General features: G+C 40.4%; 1 protein-coding gene across 8 annotated transcripts in view; it reads right to left on the bottom strand.

Moving 5' to 3' along the window:
- Window positions 1-13,104, bottom strand: part of CSMD3 (CUB and Sushi multiple domains 3) — a 675,220-nt gene that overhangs the window by 239,495 nt on the left and 422,621 nt on the right. For all 8 annotated transcript variants that reach the window (XM_077351631.1, XM_077351632.1, XM_077351635.1 and 5 more), the window contains 2 exons: window positions 10,381-10,568; window positions 6,750-6,938 (listed from right to left, as the gene is read on the bottom strand). In XM_077351631.1, coding sequence (XP_077207746.1) covers window positions 6,750-6,938; window positions 10,381-10,568 — 377 coding nt within the window. The remainder of the gene's footprint in view (window positions 1-6,749; window positions 6,939-10,380; window positions 10,569-13,104) is intronic.

Here is a 13,104-nt window from a genome sequence, read left to right as displayed (position 1 = left end):
AACTGAAATTGTCTCCTTTTGTCCCATTCTTAATGCAGATTCCAGCAGGCTCCTAAAGTCTGGTTCTTTTCATTATTTTACATCAAGATAAAATCACTGTATTGATCTGGCAGAACAGAAGCAATACCATTTACAAAGACTAACCAAGAATCAAAATTCAGAACGTGAAGTTTCAGAATGCTGTTTGAGATATTATTTCATGTCACTTTTGGGAGTTCAGCATCAGTAACAAAGGACTCAATGAAAATCTGGCAATTTTAGGCTGGGACCAAGAATCGTATGCTGCTTTCATTGTTACTATCATTATTTTGTCAAGCGACCTAAACTATCCTATGGGATGGATCAAGATTAAATTTTGCATCAATGAAACAGAACTTTCCTGCAGCCCACTGAATGCTTCAGGTAGTAGGGTGATCTACGTTAGAAAAAGAGAAACAAGGGAAATTGCCAATTTATTCTCAGCTTAAACAGATATATTCCACTGTATTTTGCTTGTGTTCTCAGATGTTCCATGAAGTTATAGCTCAAATCACTTGAATTCTTCTTTTCCCCCATGCCTGAAACACAAGTACCTCCAGGATTCTGCATCTGCTGAACCTATAGCTGCTGCTTGGCCACATAATTACACAAAACTAAATCTTCTTCTAGACCAGTGGTCCCCAACCTTTTTATCACTGGGGACCGGTCAACGCTTGACAATTTTACTGAGGCCTGGAGGAGGGTAGTCTTTTGCCGAGGGATGTCTCCGCCTGAGCCCCTGCTCCGCTTGCTTTCCCACCGGCGCCCCTGACTTCCTGCCACCCGCTAGAGGGCGCTGCCAGCAGCAGCTGCACAGTGCCACGCTGAGGGGGAGCCCCAACCATGGTGGCCACCGGAGAGCACCAAAGGGGAGCCGGTGGCAGAGTGGCAGGGCAGCCCTCAAGGCAGCAGCTGGGGAGGAGGATGAGGAGGAGCCGCAGCCCGGTACCAACTGATTCACAGACCGGTACTGGTCCCCGGACCGGGGGTTGGGGACCAATGTTCTAGACCAGATAAAGTAGAATAAAGATAGATAGAGGGTGAACCTTTCCAACCTCCCATGACCAGGGGTGCTAGACCTATTTTAGCAGTCTAACAGTGCAATCCTGTATGTCCACTGAAATAAATAGGCTTAGCTTGGTGTAACTGCATAGGAATTCACTTACAAGGGCAGCTATACCAAGAGACTGTGCTACCCCTAAAGGCAATGAACCATAGAATGGTTCCAACGTTAAGTTCATACAAGGGACAGATGATTCTTTCCCAGATTCTTTTCCCAGAATGATTCTTTACCCAGATTTAATCCAATTCTTTTTTTATCATCACACTGGAAGACCTGCTAAAGTAAGAACAGTAACATGAGTTACCATAAATGGACCAGAATAAATATACTCAATCTTGCCTTCAGAGGATATTTATTCAGTGGACAATTGCCATTTACTGATGTACTCTGGGGGATGGTGGGGGGGGGGAAAGAAACTCATTTACTTAATGAACTGCGTACTAGTCAGCATCTCAAAGAAGAAATTTGTCACAATCTGTAATGTTATTGCACAGCGGAGAATACTTTTCACAGGGAGATCCTTAATAGTGTTTATTTTCACATGGTATGGAGTTCCTAGTAGCGTAAGAAGAATTGCTTCTGCACACAGGCTCTATTCATGAAATAGGATCCATCTCCATTAACTGTGAACTACACTATCATCAGAATAGACGGTTACAAGCTGTGTAAAGCAATCCTCTGCTGCAAGGGCAAGATAGCTTAGAAGAACAAATTTAACAGTCACCAGTCCAACATCCCGTCACATGGTATCATGTAACAGAACTCACCCCTCTCAATGGCACCATGGAAACCATCCTTCAATGCTAATCCACCCATTCCTTGACTTCTAAGTACAGCTGACAGTGGAAAGTGCTCTTTAGAATGTTAGCATCATAGCATTGGAAGGAGCCATACAGGCACTGAACCTAACCCCTTGCTCTATGCAGGATCAGCCTAAAGCATTCCGTATAAATTAAGGTGACCAGATTTTAATATTGGTAAAGCAGGACACCATTGACCGGGGGGGGGGGGGGTTCTTGATTAAAAATTTGGTCTATATGTAGCAACAAAAAGTTTAATAGAACGCATAGAACACAAAAATAGTATTGTAATATATATATATATATATATATATATATATATATATATATATATATATATATATATATATATATATATATATATATATATATATATATATATATACACACACACACACATATATACACACATATACATATACATATACATATACATATACATATACATATTCGCAGGTTCGCAACATTGTACAAGAGGTAGCAACTAAAACCATCCCAAAGAAAAAGAAATGCAAGAAATCAAAATGGCTGTCTGAGGAAGCTTTACAAATAGCTAAGGAGAGAAGGGAAGTGAAAGGCAAGGGAGAAAGAGAAAGATACACCCAACTGAATGCAGAATTCCAGAGAAAAGCTAGAAGAGATAAGAATGCCTTCTTAAATGAACAGTGCAAACAAATAGAAGAAAACAATAGAATCGGGAGGACCAGAGATCTTTTCAAGAAAATTGGAGATATGAAGAGAACGTTTCATGCAAAGATGGGTATGATAAGGGACCAAAATGGTAGGGACCTCACAGAAGCAGAAGAGATTAAACAAAGGTGGCAAAATTATACAGAAGAACTATACAAGAGCGAGCTTAACATCCCTGATGAACACAATGGGGTAGTTACTGACCTGGAGCCAGACATCCTGGAATGTGAAGTCAAATGGGCCTTAGGAAGTCTGAGTAACAATAAAGCTAGTGGTGGTGACAGCATTCCAGTTGAACTATTCAAAATCTTAAAGGACGATGCAGTAAAAGTGCTACACTCAATATGCCAGCAAATTTGGAAAACTCAACAATGGCCACAGGATTGGAAAAGGTCAGTTTACATTCCAATCCCAAAGAAGGGCAATGCCAAAGAATGTTCAAACTACCGCACCATTGCACTAATTTCTCATGCTAGCAAAGTTATGCTCAAAATCCTACAAGCTAGGCTCCAGCAATATGTGGACCGAGAACTTCCAGAAGTACAGGCAGGATTTCGAAGAGGCAGAGGAACTAGAGATCAAATTGCCAACATACGCTGGATCATGGAGAAAGCTAGGGAGTACCAGAAGAACGTCTACTTCTGCTTCATTGACTATGCTAAAGCCTTTGATTGTGTGGAACACAACAAATTGTGGCAAGTTCTTAAAGAGATGGGAATACCAGAGCATCTTATTTGTCTCTTGAGAAATTTATATGCAGGTCAAGAAGCGACAGTGAGAACTGAACATGGAATCACTGACTGGTTCAAAATTGAGAAAGGAGTTCGGCAAGGCTGTATACTGTCGCCTTGCCTATTTAACTTGTATGCAGAGCACATCATGAGAAATGCGGGATTAGAAGAGTCACAAATTGGGATCAAGATTGCAGGGAGAAATATCAACAACCTCAGATATGCAGATGATACCACTCTAATGGCAGAAAGTGAAGAGGAACTAAAGAGCCTGTTGATGCGGGTGAAGGAGGAGAGTGCAAAAGTTGGCTTGAAACTCAACATCAAGAAAACAAAGATCATGGCATCCGGCCCTCTCAATTCCTGGCAAATAGAAGGGGAAGAAATGGAGATAGTGACAGATTTTATTTTCCTGGGCTCCAAGATCACTGCAGATGGGGACTGCAGCAAAGAAATTAAAAGACGCTTGCTCCTGGGGAGGAAAGCTATGGCAAATCTAGACAGCATCCTAAAAAGCAGAGACATCACCCTGCCAACAAAAGTGCGTTTAGTCAAGGCTATGGTCTTCCCAGTTGCAATGTTTGGCTGCGAAAGTTGGACCATAAGGAAGGCCGAGCGTCAAAGAATTGAGGCTTTTGAACTCTGGTGCTGGAGAAGACTCTTGCGAGTCCCTTGGACTGCAAGGCGAACAAACCGGTCAGTCCTAGAGGAGATCAGCCCTGACTGCTCTTTAGAAGGCCAGATCCTGAAGATGAAACTCAAATACTTTGGCCACCTCATGAGAAGGAAGGACTCCCTGGAGAAGAGCCTAATGCTGGGAGCGATCGAGGGCAAAAGAAGAAGGGGACGACAGAGAATGAGGTGGCTGGATGGAGTCACTGAAGCAGTAGGTGCAAACTTAAATGGACTCCAGGGAATGGTAGAGGACAGGAAGGCCTGGAGGATCATTGTCCATGGGGTCGCGATTGGTCGGACACGACTTCGCACATAACAACAACAACACACATATACATATATACATATATACATATATACATATATACATATATACATATATACACACATATATATATATATATATATATATATATATATATATTTATTTATTTATTTATTTATTTATTTCTACATAAGTACAATTTGCCAGGTACCCCTAGATGTCCCTCCCAAAGTGGGACAATCTGGTCACCTTATTATAAGTGTTAATTCAGGCACTGCTTGAACACTGCCAGTGTGCCTTACAACCACACATCTACCTGTGACAAAACCCCAAGTGGTACTACCTCTAGGAAATAGTTTGGGAAATAGAAATGTGGCATGAGGGGGTGACTTTGATCTTTCCAAATTCATTGCATTTGTCCTGCAGCTTCCTGCTAGCTACCTTCCCCCAGAGCACCACATCAATGCAATGACATCATCCCCCGTTTTTTGCCAGAAGTAATGTTGTGCCACTGGCACCATGTCTTTCCTCCCATCCCTGCCCCCTGCCAGTTGCCACCCAATGTTCAAAACTGATATCTATCTTGAACGAAGCCAGAATGGAAAAGTCCAAGGGGAGCTGTGGCAGGCCTCTTCTACCAACTGAGAGGTCCCACATAGCTTCTTATCATTTTGAGGAACCAGGTTTGTTCTGAACTTTAAACTTTCTCCCGAGTTCCAAGATGTTCTTCGGGTTGCAAGTGTAAAGGTTCGCTGAAATGAATAATCTTTTGTGGCTAGCAAACGGAGCAAGGAAAGCACCAAGGTAGGCATTGCATGAAAGAAGATTCATTCCTTTGTAGGTTGGTTTTAAAGAACAGATCAGTAGCCTGAGCCTTCACAGTTTCTTAGAAGAGAAGCCTGGCTGAGGCACATTAATTGAAGCTAGTTATGGCTTCAGAGTTTGGCTTAAATTCTCTTTACTGCTTACAGGTACAAAGAGGCTTTCACTGACCAGCCACTAGACTTTTATACACAGGATTCCACCCACACCTGTCTGTCCTTCCCAAGGATTCCTGACGTGCTTCGCTCCAACATGCTATCCCCTGTCTGAAAGGTGACTGGATGTTGGGGCATCATTCCCATAGGTTCAGCTGAGTTCCCCTCCGATGTAGGACCATCATTGTCATCATGTGACAGGTCATACCGCTTTCTCCATGCAGATTCAGTACAGACTTTCTCATCTCTCAGCTCCTATCCAGCCAAATATAATGAGAATATGACCAAGATGAAGCCTAAGCACAACGTCCACACGATAACAAGATAATAATAACTCTCCAAAGAAATCACTAGCTTTTTAAACAAATGCTTTTTGTGGTTTAATTAAACCATTTCTAGACTGCCTTCGTCACTGAGACCCAAGGCAGATTACACAGTGTAAATCAAAGCAATCAATAGAGCAAGACACCGAATAATGTGGCAGGGCCAGGATTAAAGAAATCTGAAACAAAGCACAAATATTAAACATGGTGTTAAACAATGCAGAAAAGGGTATTATGTCAGGAGAAAACAACACAGCCAGAGCAAGGTAATACCTACGGGAACAGATTATTTCAACCTTCTAAAATATGAGAGAAACCTGCAACAATTAAAAAATAAAATGCTGTGAGAAAAATGATAAATTTTTAATCATATTAAATAATCACTTCGCACAAGGACAACATGAGGTGTCAACTAACTTTACTGGAGACCAAAAGATAAGATTATAATTATAAGGAGACCTATAATTATTTACAAACATCTGGGCCTGGAACACACTGCTAACTGCAGACAAACTAAAATGATTAAGCCAAAGCAGAGCCACTGAAACTGTGCCTTAAAGGCAAAGTAACACCACTTGCAAAACTGTTTCATATACCTACGTCACCAGCCCCTGTTCAGCCTATGGTGTTGTGTGAACCAGTCTTCATTATAAAGCATCATGGGATACTATAACAAGACTATGTACAGAAAACAAATATACCGAGAAAGCTGAAAAGCAACAGGTTAGACACCTCTGGAATATTCACAATATCCAACCCAGTTCCCCTGCTTACCATAATCTCTGGCACATGTGACTTTTGTCCATGTAAGTCCCATAATTGCCAGCGTAGTTTTTTCTTTTGGTTATTTTGGGATGTCCTAAAAGGGACCCAACATTCATAAGGTGTAGCCTGGGCCCATTCTGCACACACAGGATAATGCACTTTCAATGTGCTTTGGCAGCTGGATTTTCCTGTGCAGAACAGGAAAATCTACTTCTAAAGTGCACTGAAAGTGAATTATCAATTGTGTGCAGAATAGGCCCTGGACTTCTCCCAGAATTACAAGTGATCCCCAGATTACATATATTAGCATCCCTGGAAGAAATGGAAGCTTTGGGGGAGTACACTGTATGGCATCATACCCTTGCTGAGTTCCCTCCCCAAATCTCCAGGTATTTCACAGTCCAACTCTACATATCATCATATCAGCTCCATGAAATCTTACCATCACATGTTGGAAGTGGGTGACTCCACCAGTGATTCTTTTCACACAGCAGAGGCTCTTCATGGCTCAGTCTATAACCTGGGTCACATCCAAATGATACTGTTGACCCAATGGAAAAATCATGTCCATAGCGACGGCCGTGAACTGGTATGCCAGGATCCAAACAAGAGTAGGTATTCACTATTACACCTGAAGTGCAAGACAGAAAGTTCCAAAGAGTAAATGAAGAATAATATCCTTCAGTCTAGGGGAGGGGAGGAATCATCTTGTTGCTGTATACCACCATCTTGTTGTTGTACACTGTTTTTATTGTTAACATGGGAGTGTATTGTTTCTTGATCTTACTATTGTATAATGGTAGGGCCATTGGGCCCATTTTATATTGTAAGCCGCCCCAAGCCAACTTGTTGGGAGGGGGGGGGGGATATAAATTTAATAAATAAATAAATAAATATAAATAAATTATAAATACTGAGATTTGCATTAATCTATATGCCAATATATTTTATTTTGGCAAGAAACTAGGTCATTTTTGTTTGGAAGGGTGTTTGCAGGAGTGGTATGTGGCATTAATGTATTTAATATATTGAGTAATACAAACTGGGGTATAAATATGTGTGTTTGTGTGTGTGCATATATGTGTGTGTGAGAGAGTGGGCTTCTCTCCTTGTTTCCTAGAAATATCTTTTCAACACAGAAATATAATATTCATATTGCTTTTCACTACAGTTTTTCCCGTATGTTAATGCAAGGTCTCAAAACAACACTAACACAAATCTAATAGAATGCTGACTCTCTCTGAGACAATGCCGGTGAGATTAGTTCCACAATAACTCCATATATATATATAGTACGTGAGTGCAATAAGACCACAATCAAGGAACATAAATCCATTCTTAATCTTACAGGAGTACTTAAGCCTGAGTATGATCAAGTACTTAATTTTTAATTTGATTTAGCATTTCAAAGTCTCACTGAAAGATGTTTTCAGATCCTACTGGTTCACCAAGCACAGACACCTTTGTGGTTAAACTACGGCCATGCTTCCACAGCATGCTCTGCCTCCCACCTGGGAAATATCTGCAATTCTTCCCTCATTTGTACAGACATTTGCTCTGTACGAATCTCTCCTTTGAATGGTGGGATCATGGTGGTGGTGTGATTAAGAGTGTCAGCATAGGCGGTCCTAATTCAAGTTTTACCTAGTCCATGGACTGAGTGTTAAGGAAGCCACTCCTCAGTCTCATAATCATATTCAATATAAGAATAATACTTTTCATGCTTAAAATTGCTGATAATGCGTATGAGCTAATATGCATGCTCTACAAACTCTCCGGTCCTTTAAAAGAAATCCCACCCATCCTCTAAGGCAGGGGTAGTCAACCTGTGGTCCTCCAGATGTTCACGGACTACAATTCCCATGAGACTCTGCCAGTGTTTGATGGCAGGGGCTCATGGGAGTTGTAGTCCATGGACATCTGGAGGACTACAGGCTGACTATCCGTGCTCTAAGGTAGGGGTAGAAAGCCTATGTCCATAGACTACAATTCCCATGAGCTATTGGGAATTGTAGTCACATCTGGAGGACCACAGGTTGACTAACCCTGCTCTAAGGAACTCATAATGGTCTCCTCTTGAAGAAGAGTTGATTTTTATACCCTGCTTTTCACTGTCTGAAGGAGTCTGAAAGTGGCTTACAATCACCTTCCTTTTCCCACAATAGATACTCTTTGAGGTGGGTGGGGCTAAGAGAGCTTCTGATAGGACTGCTTGATCAGAACAGCATTATCTGAGCTGTCATAAATCCAAGGTCACCCAGCTGGTTGCATATGGAAGAACAGGGAATCAAACTCGGTTTGCCAGATTAGATGCTGCCACTCTTAACCACGACACCACACTGACTCTTCCACATGCTATCATTACAGTAACCCAGTGAGGTAGGTTAAGCAGGAAGATAGTGACTTTAATTATTTATCTTTGAATTTTATTTGCAGCCTGCCTTTCTTGTTGAGACTCAAGGCAGATTGCATAGTGTAAACTGATGCAATCAAATGTACTTGATATATCCAACAAGCCATACAATAGGACTAGGAACTCAATAATCATGCAAGCGAGCAAAAAGGTATCAGGCGTGATATGTCATAAACAGTGCAAAAAAGAATGGGATTATAAAATGTAGAAAGCAATATAGTATGCAAAATAATACATAAAATAAACCGAAACAGACATGTTCCGTTAAAAAACAAAGTGTCTTCCAGTCAGTTAAATTACGGTCTTCTTGTCTGGTTGAAGGTTATCTAGTGAGCTTTGTCCTCAATGACGATTTGAACCTGGCTTTCCTCAATCTTTATCCAGTCTAACCAATATTCTGCACCAGCTTTCACCACCCTCATTTAAGCACTAGGTTGATAGATGATGATGATGTTGTATAATACCAGCATTTTAATTATACAAATCCCAAACCAGTTTTACCTTGAGACCATTGTGGCTTTTTATGGCATGTTAATTGCAGGAGAAAATTAACTCTCTTCCAAAAGAGGTCTCTAGGGTTGATACTAAACAAAACTGTGCAGAAAGAAATGGTCAGGACATCCCCTCCCTCAAAAAACCGAAGAACATTTCCAATCCTTAGTTTTGTGTCTAGTTCAGTTGCTGTGAGTTTATTGTTTATACCAGTTATAGATTTTTAAAACAAGCTTTTAGTATTTAATTAGTTTTACAATAATTGAATTAGTGTTTGCCACTTTTGGGAACACTGCAGAGGTGGGAAAATTAAAAAAATGGAGGAAAACCCTTTCTTCACTGTTACTTTTAACAACTGACATTAGTGTAGTATAAATATCAGCACTGTATTTCTTAAAGAATAAGAATACTGGCTAGGTAAGTTTAACCCTAATTAATATTTTTCTGAAATATATGGAATACAGGACAAGCAAGCTACATGGAACTTGTATGTGTGTGTGTGTGTGTGTGTGTGTGTGGGGGGTCAATTCCTTGTTTGGTAAAAGAACAGCAAAAATGTCCCTCTTGTTTCAGAATCATATCTCACAGACATAAAAAGGTGCAGAATGACCATGTATATTATACTACCCTCCATATTTATGAATGCAAGTGTAGCTTTCCCTGAATACATAGTTTCCCCTGAATACTGTGCTTTGGTTGTCCTAATATTTAGCTGAGAATATAGGATCCCACAGTAAGTGGATCAATACTGTTCTCCAGAAACATCAGCCAATCAACACTGAGACAGGAAATGAGACCACAAGCCTCAGCCAATCAACAGAAACAGGAAGTGAGATCACAAGCTTCAGCCAATCAACACTGAGACAGGAAGTGAGACCACAGGCCTCAGCCAATCAACACTGAGACAGAAGTGAGACCACAGGCTTCAGCCAATCAACACTGAGACAGGAAGTCTGATCAGAAGCCTTAGCCAATCAACAGAGACAGGAAGTGAGACCACAATGAATGAATAGACTTTAATGCTAACAAAAAAAAATACTGTTCTCCACTATTGCCTCATACAAACGTGGAGCCCTAAACACATGGTAAAATACTAATATATATATACATGTTTCAGACTCAGGCAAAAGAGGAAACTCTCACATTAAGGGAAGTGGTATTCACTTACTTTCATAGTGGATCTTGAATCCATTATTAGAACGGCTATTGTCTGTTGTAAAGAGAAGGTAAATGAAATTGCTGCTACTAAACAAAAACTGGGGGACTTGTGTGCCGTTGTAAGATCCTAGAAGAGGTGACAAAAGGTTGGGTCCATCATGCACTTCTAGAACATCATAATTGAGTTCTGTCTGGAATCTATAATGGAGAAACATAACAGACATAAAATATATCCAAAGGTTACATGCAGAGGAAACGGGCACAGCAGATAACAATCATCATCTGCCAGTTGATTGAAATGTCAGCTTACATTCTAAACATTACTCATTGTAAACTACCCAAATATCAGTGATGATGTGTAGATTTTGTCCCTTTACTTCCATTGAGTTGCCACTGTTCTGCCACATGGGGGACAGATTCTTCTGAAATTCTGTAGATTGCCTCAGATAGCCCTGGAGTATCCTCCCCTCTGATCTTTGCAGAATGAGCTGGGACACTAGATCATGTCAAACATGTAAAAAACACATTTTGTTCTCCTGGATTTTTTCCTCTGGGATTTAGAATACAGAGTATATCCCCCCCACACACACACACAGAAATATTAAAGTTCCTGAGATGTAAAAAAAAGTGAAGTTCAAATAAAAAGATCAATGTAAAAGGGCACACGGAAAATGAAAGCATTTCTTTAAAACATTTCCTAAATAAAAGCATTAATCACAACAATGTATCTCACAAAAGACAATTCTTAAGGGTAGACATTGGTTCACCTTCAAATAAATTAATAAATAAACAATATAATCTGACCTCTCACTTCTTGTGATAACTATATGACAGGACATTTCACCTGATTTAGGTACAGTGAAAAGAGGAAGAGCCTCCCTATGTAAATTTTAAACAACTTGTTATTGGAATGGGTATTTGTTAAATGTGGTCTTGTCACTTTTAATGTAAAGCAACCTTAGGGATAAATGACTTCCCAATCATCCTAGCATTAATAGCCTTGCTCAGATCTTGCAGACTGAAGGCTGGGTCTTCCTTGATGGTTATTGGAACAGCTGGCTATTAATAGTCCTGTTCTTATAAACAAAAGTTTAATAGTCCTATTAATAGTCCTGTTCTTGTAAACTGTTCCCAGTTTACAAGCAAAAGTGTCAAAATGCTTCTAACAACATCTAGGGTAACTTCAGATGTCCATGGCCTTATGAAGATAATGTTTGGCTGTGTCTTTCTTCTTTTTAACCATGATTTAGTATTGTCTGTCTAGCTATACAACAGTGAAAAATTTCCTGCAGATGAGAATGCAAAATTATGGTTTGAGATGTTAGTCTGTAATGATTAACATATTGAAACATTGCCTATATACCAGAAAACTATAATAAAGTCTGTGGTCTTACTTTTTCACCTGCATGACATCATGTGGGTCTTTGAACATCTCTACCTATATCGAGTTCTTCTGACTAGGCCTTACATTAGGAAAATTAAGCCATGGTTTCACTCAACAGGGATCATACAAAGTTCAAGAAACAAACGGTGAGAAAACAGAACCCATAGTTAAGCTTGATGGGTATTTATATATTAAGAATAAACTCTGCCCCCAATCTGGGAATATCTAAATCCACAGGTTGGGGCCACACTAACATTAAACAGGTTCTTCTGTGGACTTGGAAGCCCTCCCCAGGTTTGCTGAGGAAAAGAAAATATTATTACTTCACTGGGGGGTTAATTTCCTTCCAAATTGAGCCTAGCATGTGCTACTTCCTCTATGTGTTGTGTGTGTGTGTGTGTGTGGGGGGGGGTCAGGAGCCACAGCAATCTGGGGGATGTCAGGAGTAGTGGTCACTGTCTGTACCAAAAATTTAATTAAGACTAATTAAAATTGCCTACCAAAGCCACATGTCAATGATCACATCAAGGCTGCACCAAACCCACCCTCTACTTCCTCATTTAGAAATATTCTCAGGATCTTGAATCCTCTTTGGCCAGACACAAAAATCATTTTACCAAACTCGCTTGACCTTCCAAGCCTAGAAAGACTAGAAGAACGTCTTGTAACTCACACATTTTGTTCTGGACCCGGTGCCCACCTTATTCCCCAACCTTAGATCATATCCCTGCCTAGGACTACCAAATCTAATGCGTAGAAAAATCCCTGCTTTGAACACCTGTCATATTTCTCTGCTTTTCTTTCCCTCGGGATTGTTTTGGGTTATTTGCTACCTGGAACCAAGCTTTGAGAATGGGAACTTTGTCTGGTCTTCCACAGACTGGTGGGCCTGTCTTCTTTCTTGTGCTTTTTATCTGTTAGCCTCTCTCCCTTGAGTCATGCTCTTAGGACTGAGAGGTGACAGAAGAAAGGTTCTGTTCCTTACTATCTATTTTGATGTGAATATGGCTTGAATCAGACAGTAACACTGACAAATGAGCTATCATTTAGATGTCTCCCTGATCTCGCTTTCACCAAATAATAGCCTCCCCTTCTTTTCCCAAATATTAACACCAGTGCAACCAGACTGGATTTATTTTTTTTAAAACACTTTCTTCAAAAGCAACCTTTTTCTTTCTGACAAAGGGTTCTGAGAGCCTAACTAAACAAACACTCCAGTAAATACGTGTTCAATGAAATACACTCTTCAACATATGTGGAGAAAACACAACTGCTCAGCCATACATCATAGGCTGGAACAAGGGTCAAATGGCAAGAGAGATCAGCACATACCCTGCCACCAAGCTCTTC

The sequence above is a fragment of the Paroedura picta genome, chromosome 9 (genome assembly GCF_049243985.1).
Source record: "Paroedura picta isolate Pp20150507F chromosome 9, Ppicta_v3.0, whole genome shotgun sequence".
Classification (NCBI taxonomy): domain Eukaryota; kingdom Metazoa; phylum Chordata; class Lepidosauria; order Squamata; family Gekkonidae; genus Paroedura; species Paroedura picta.
This window is presented reverse-complemented; position numbering and strand designations above follow the sequence as displayed.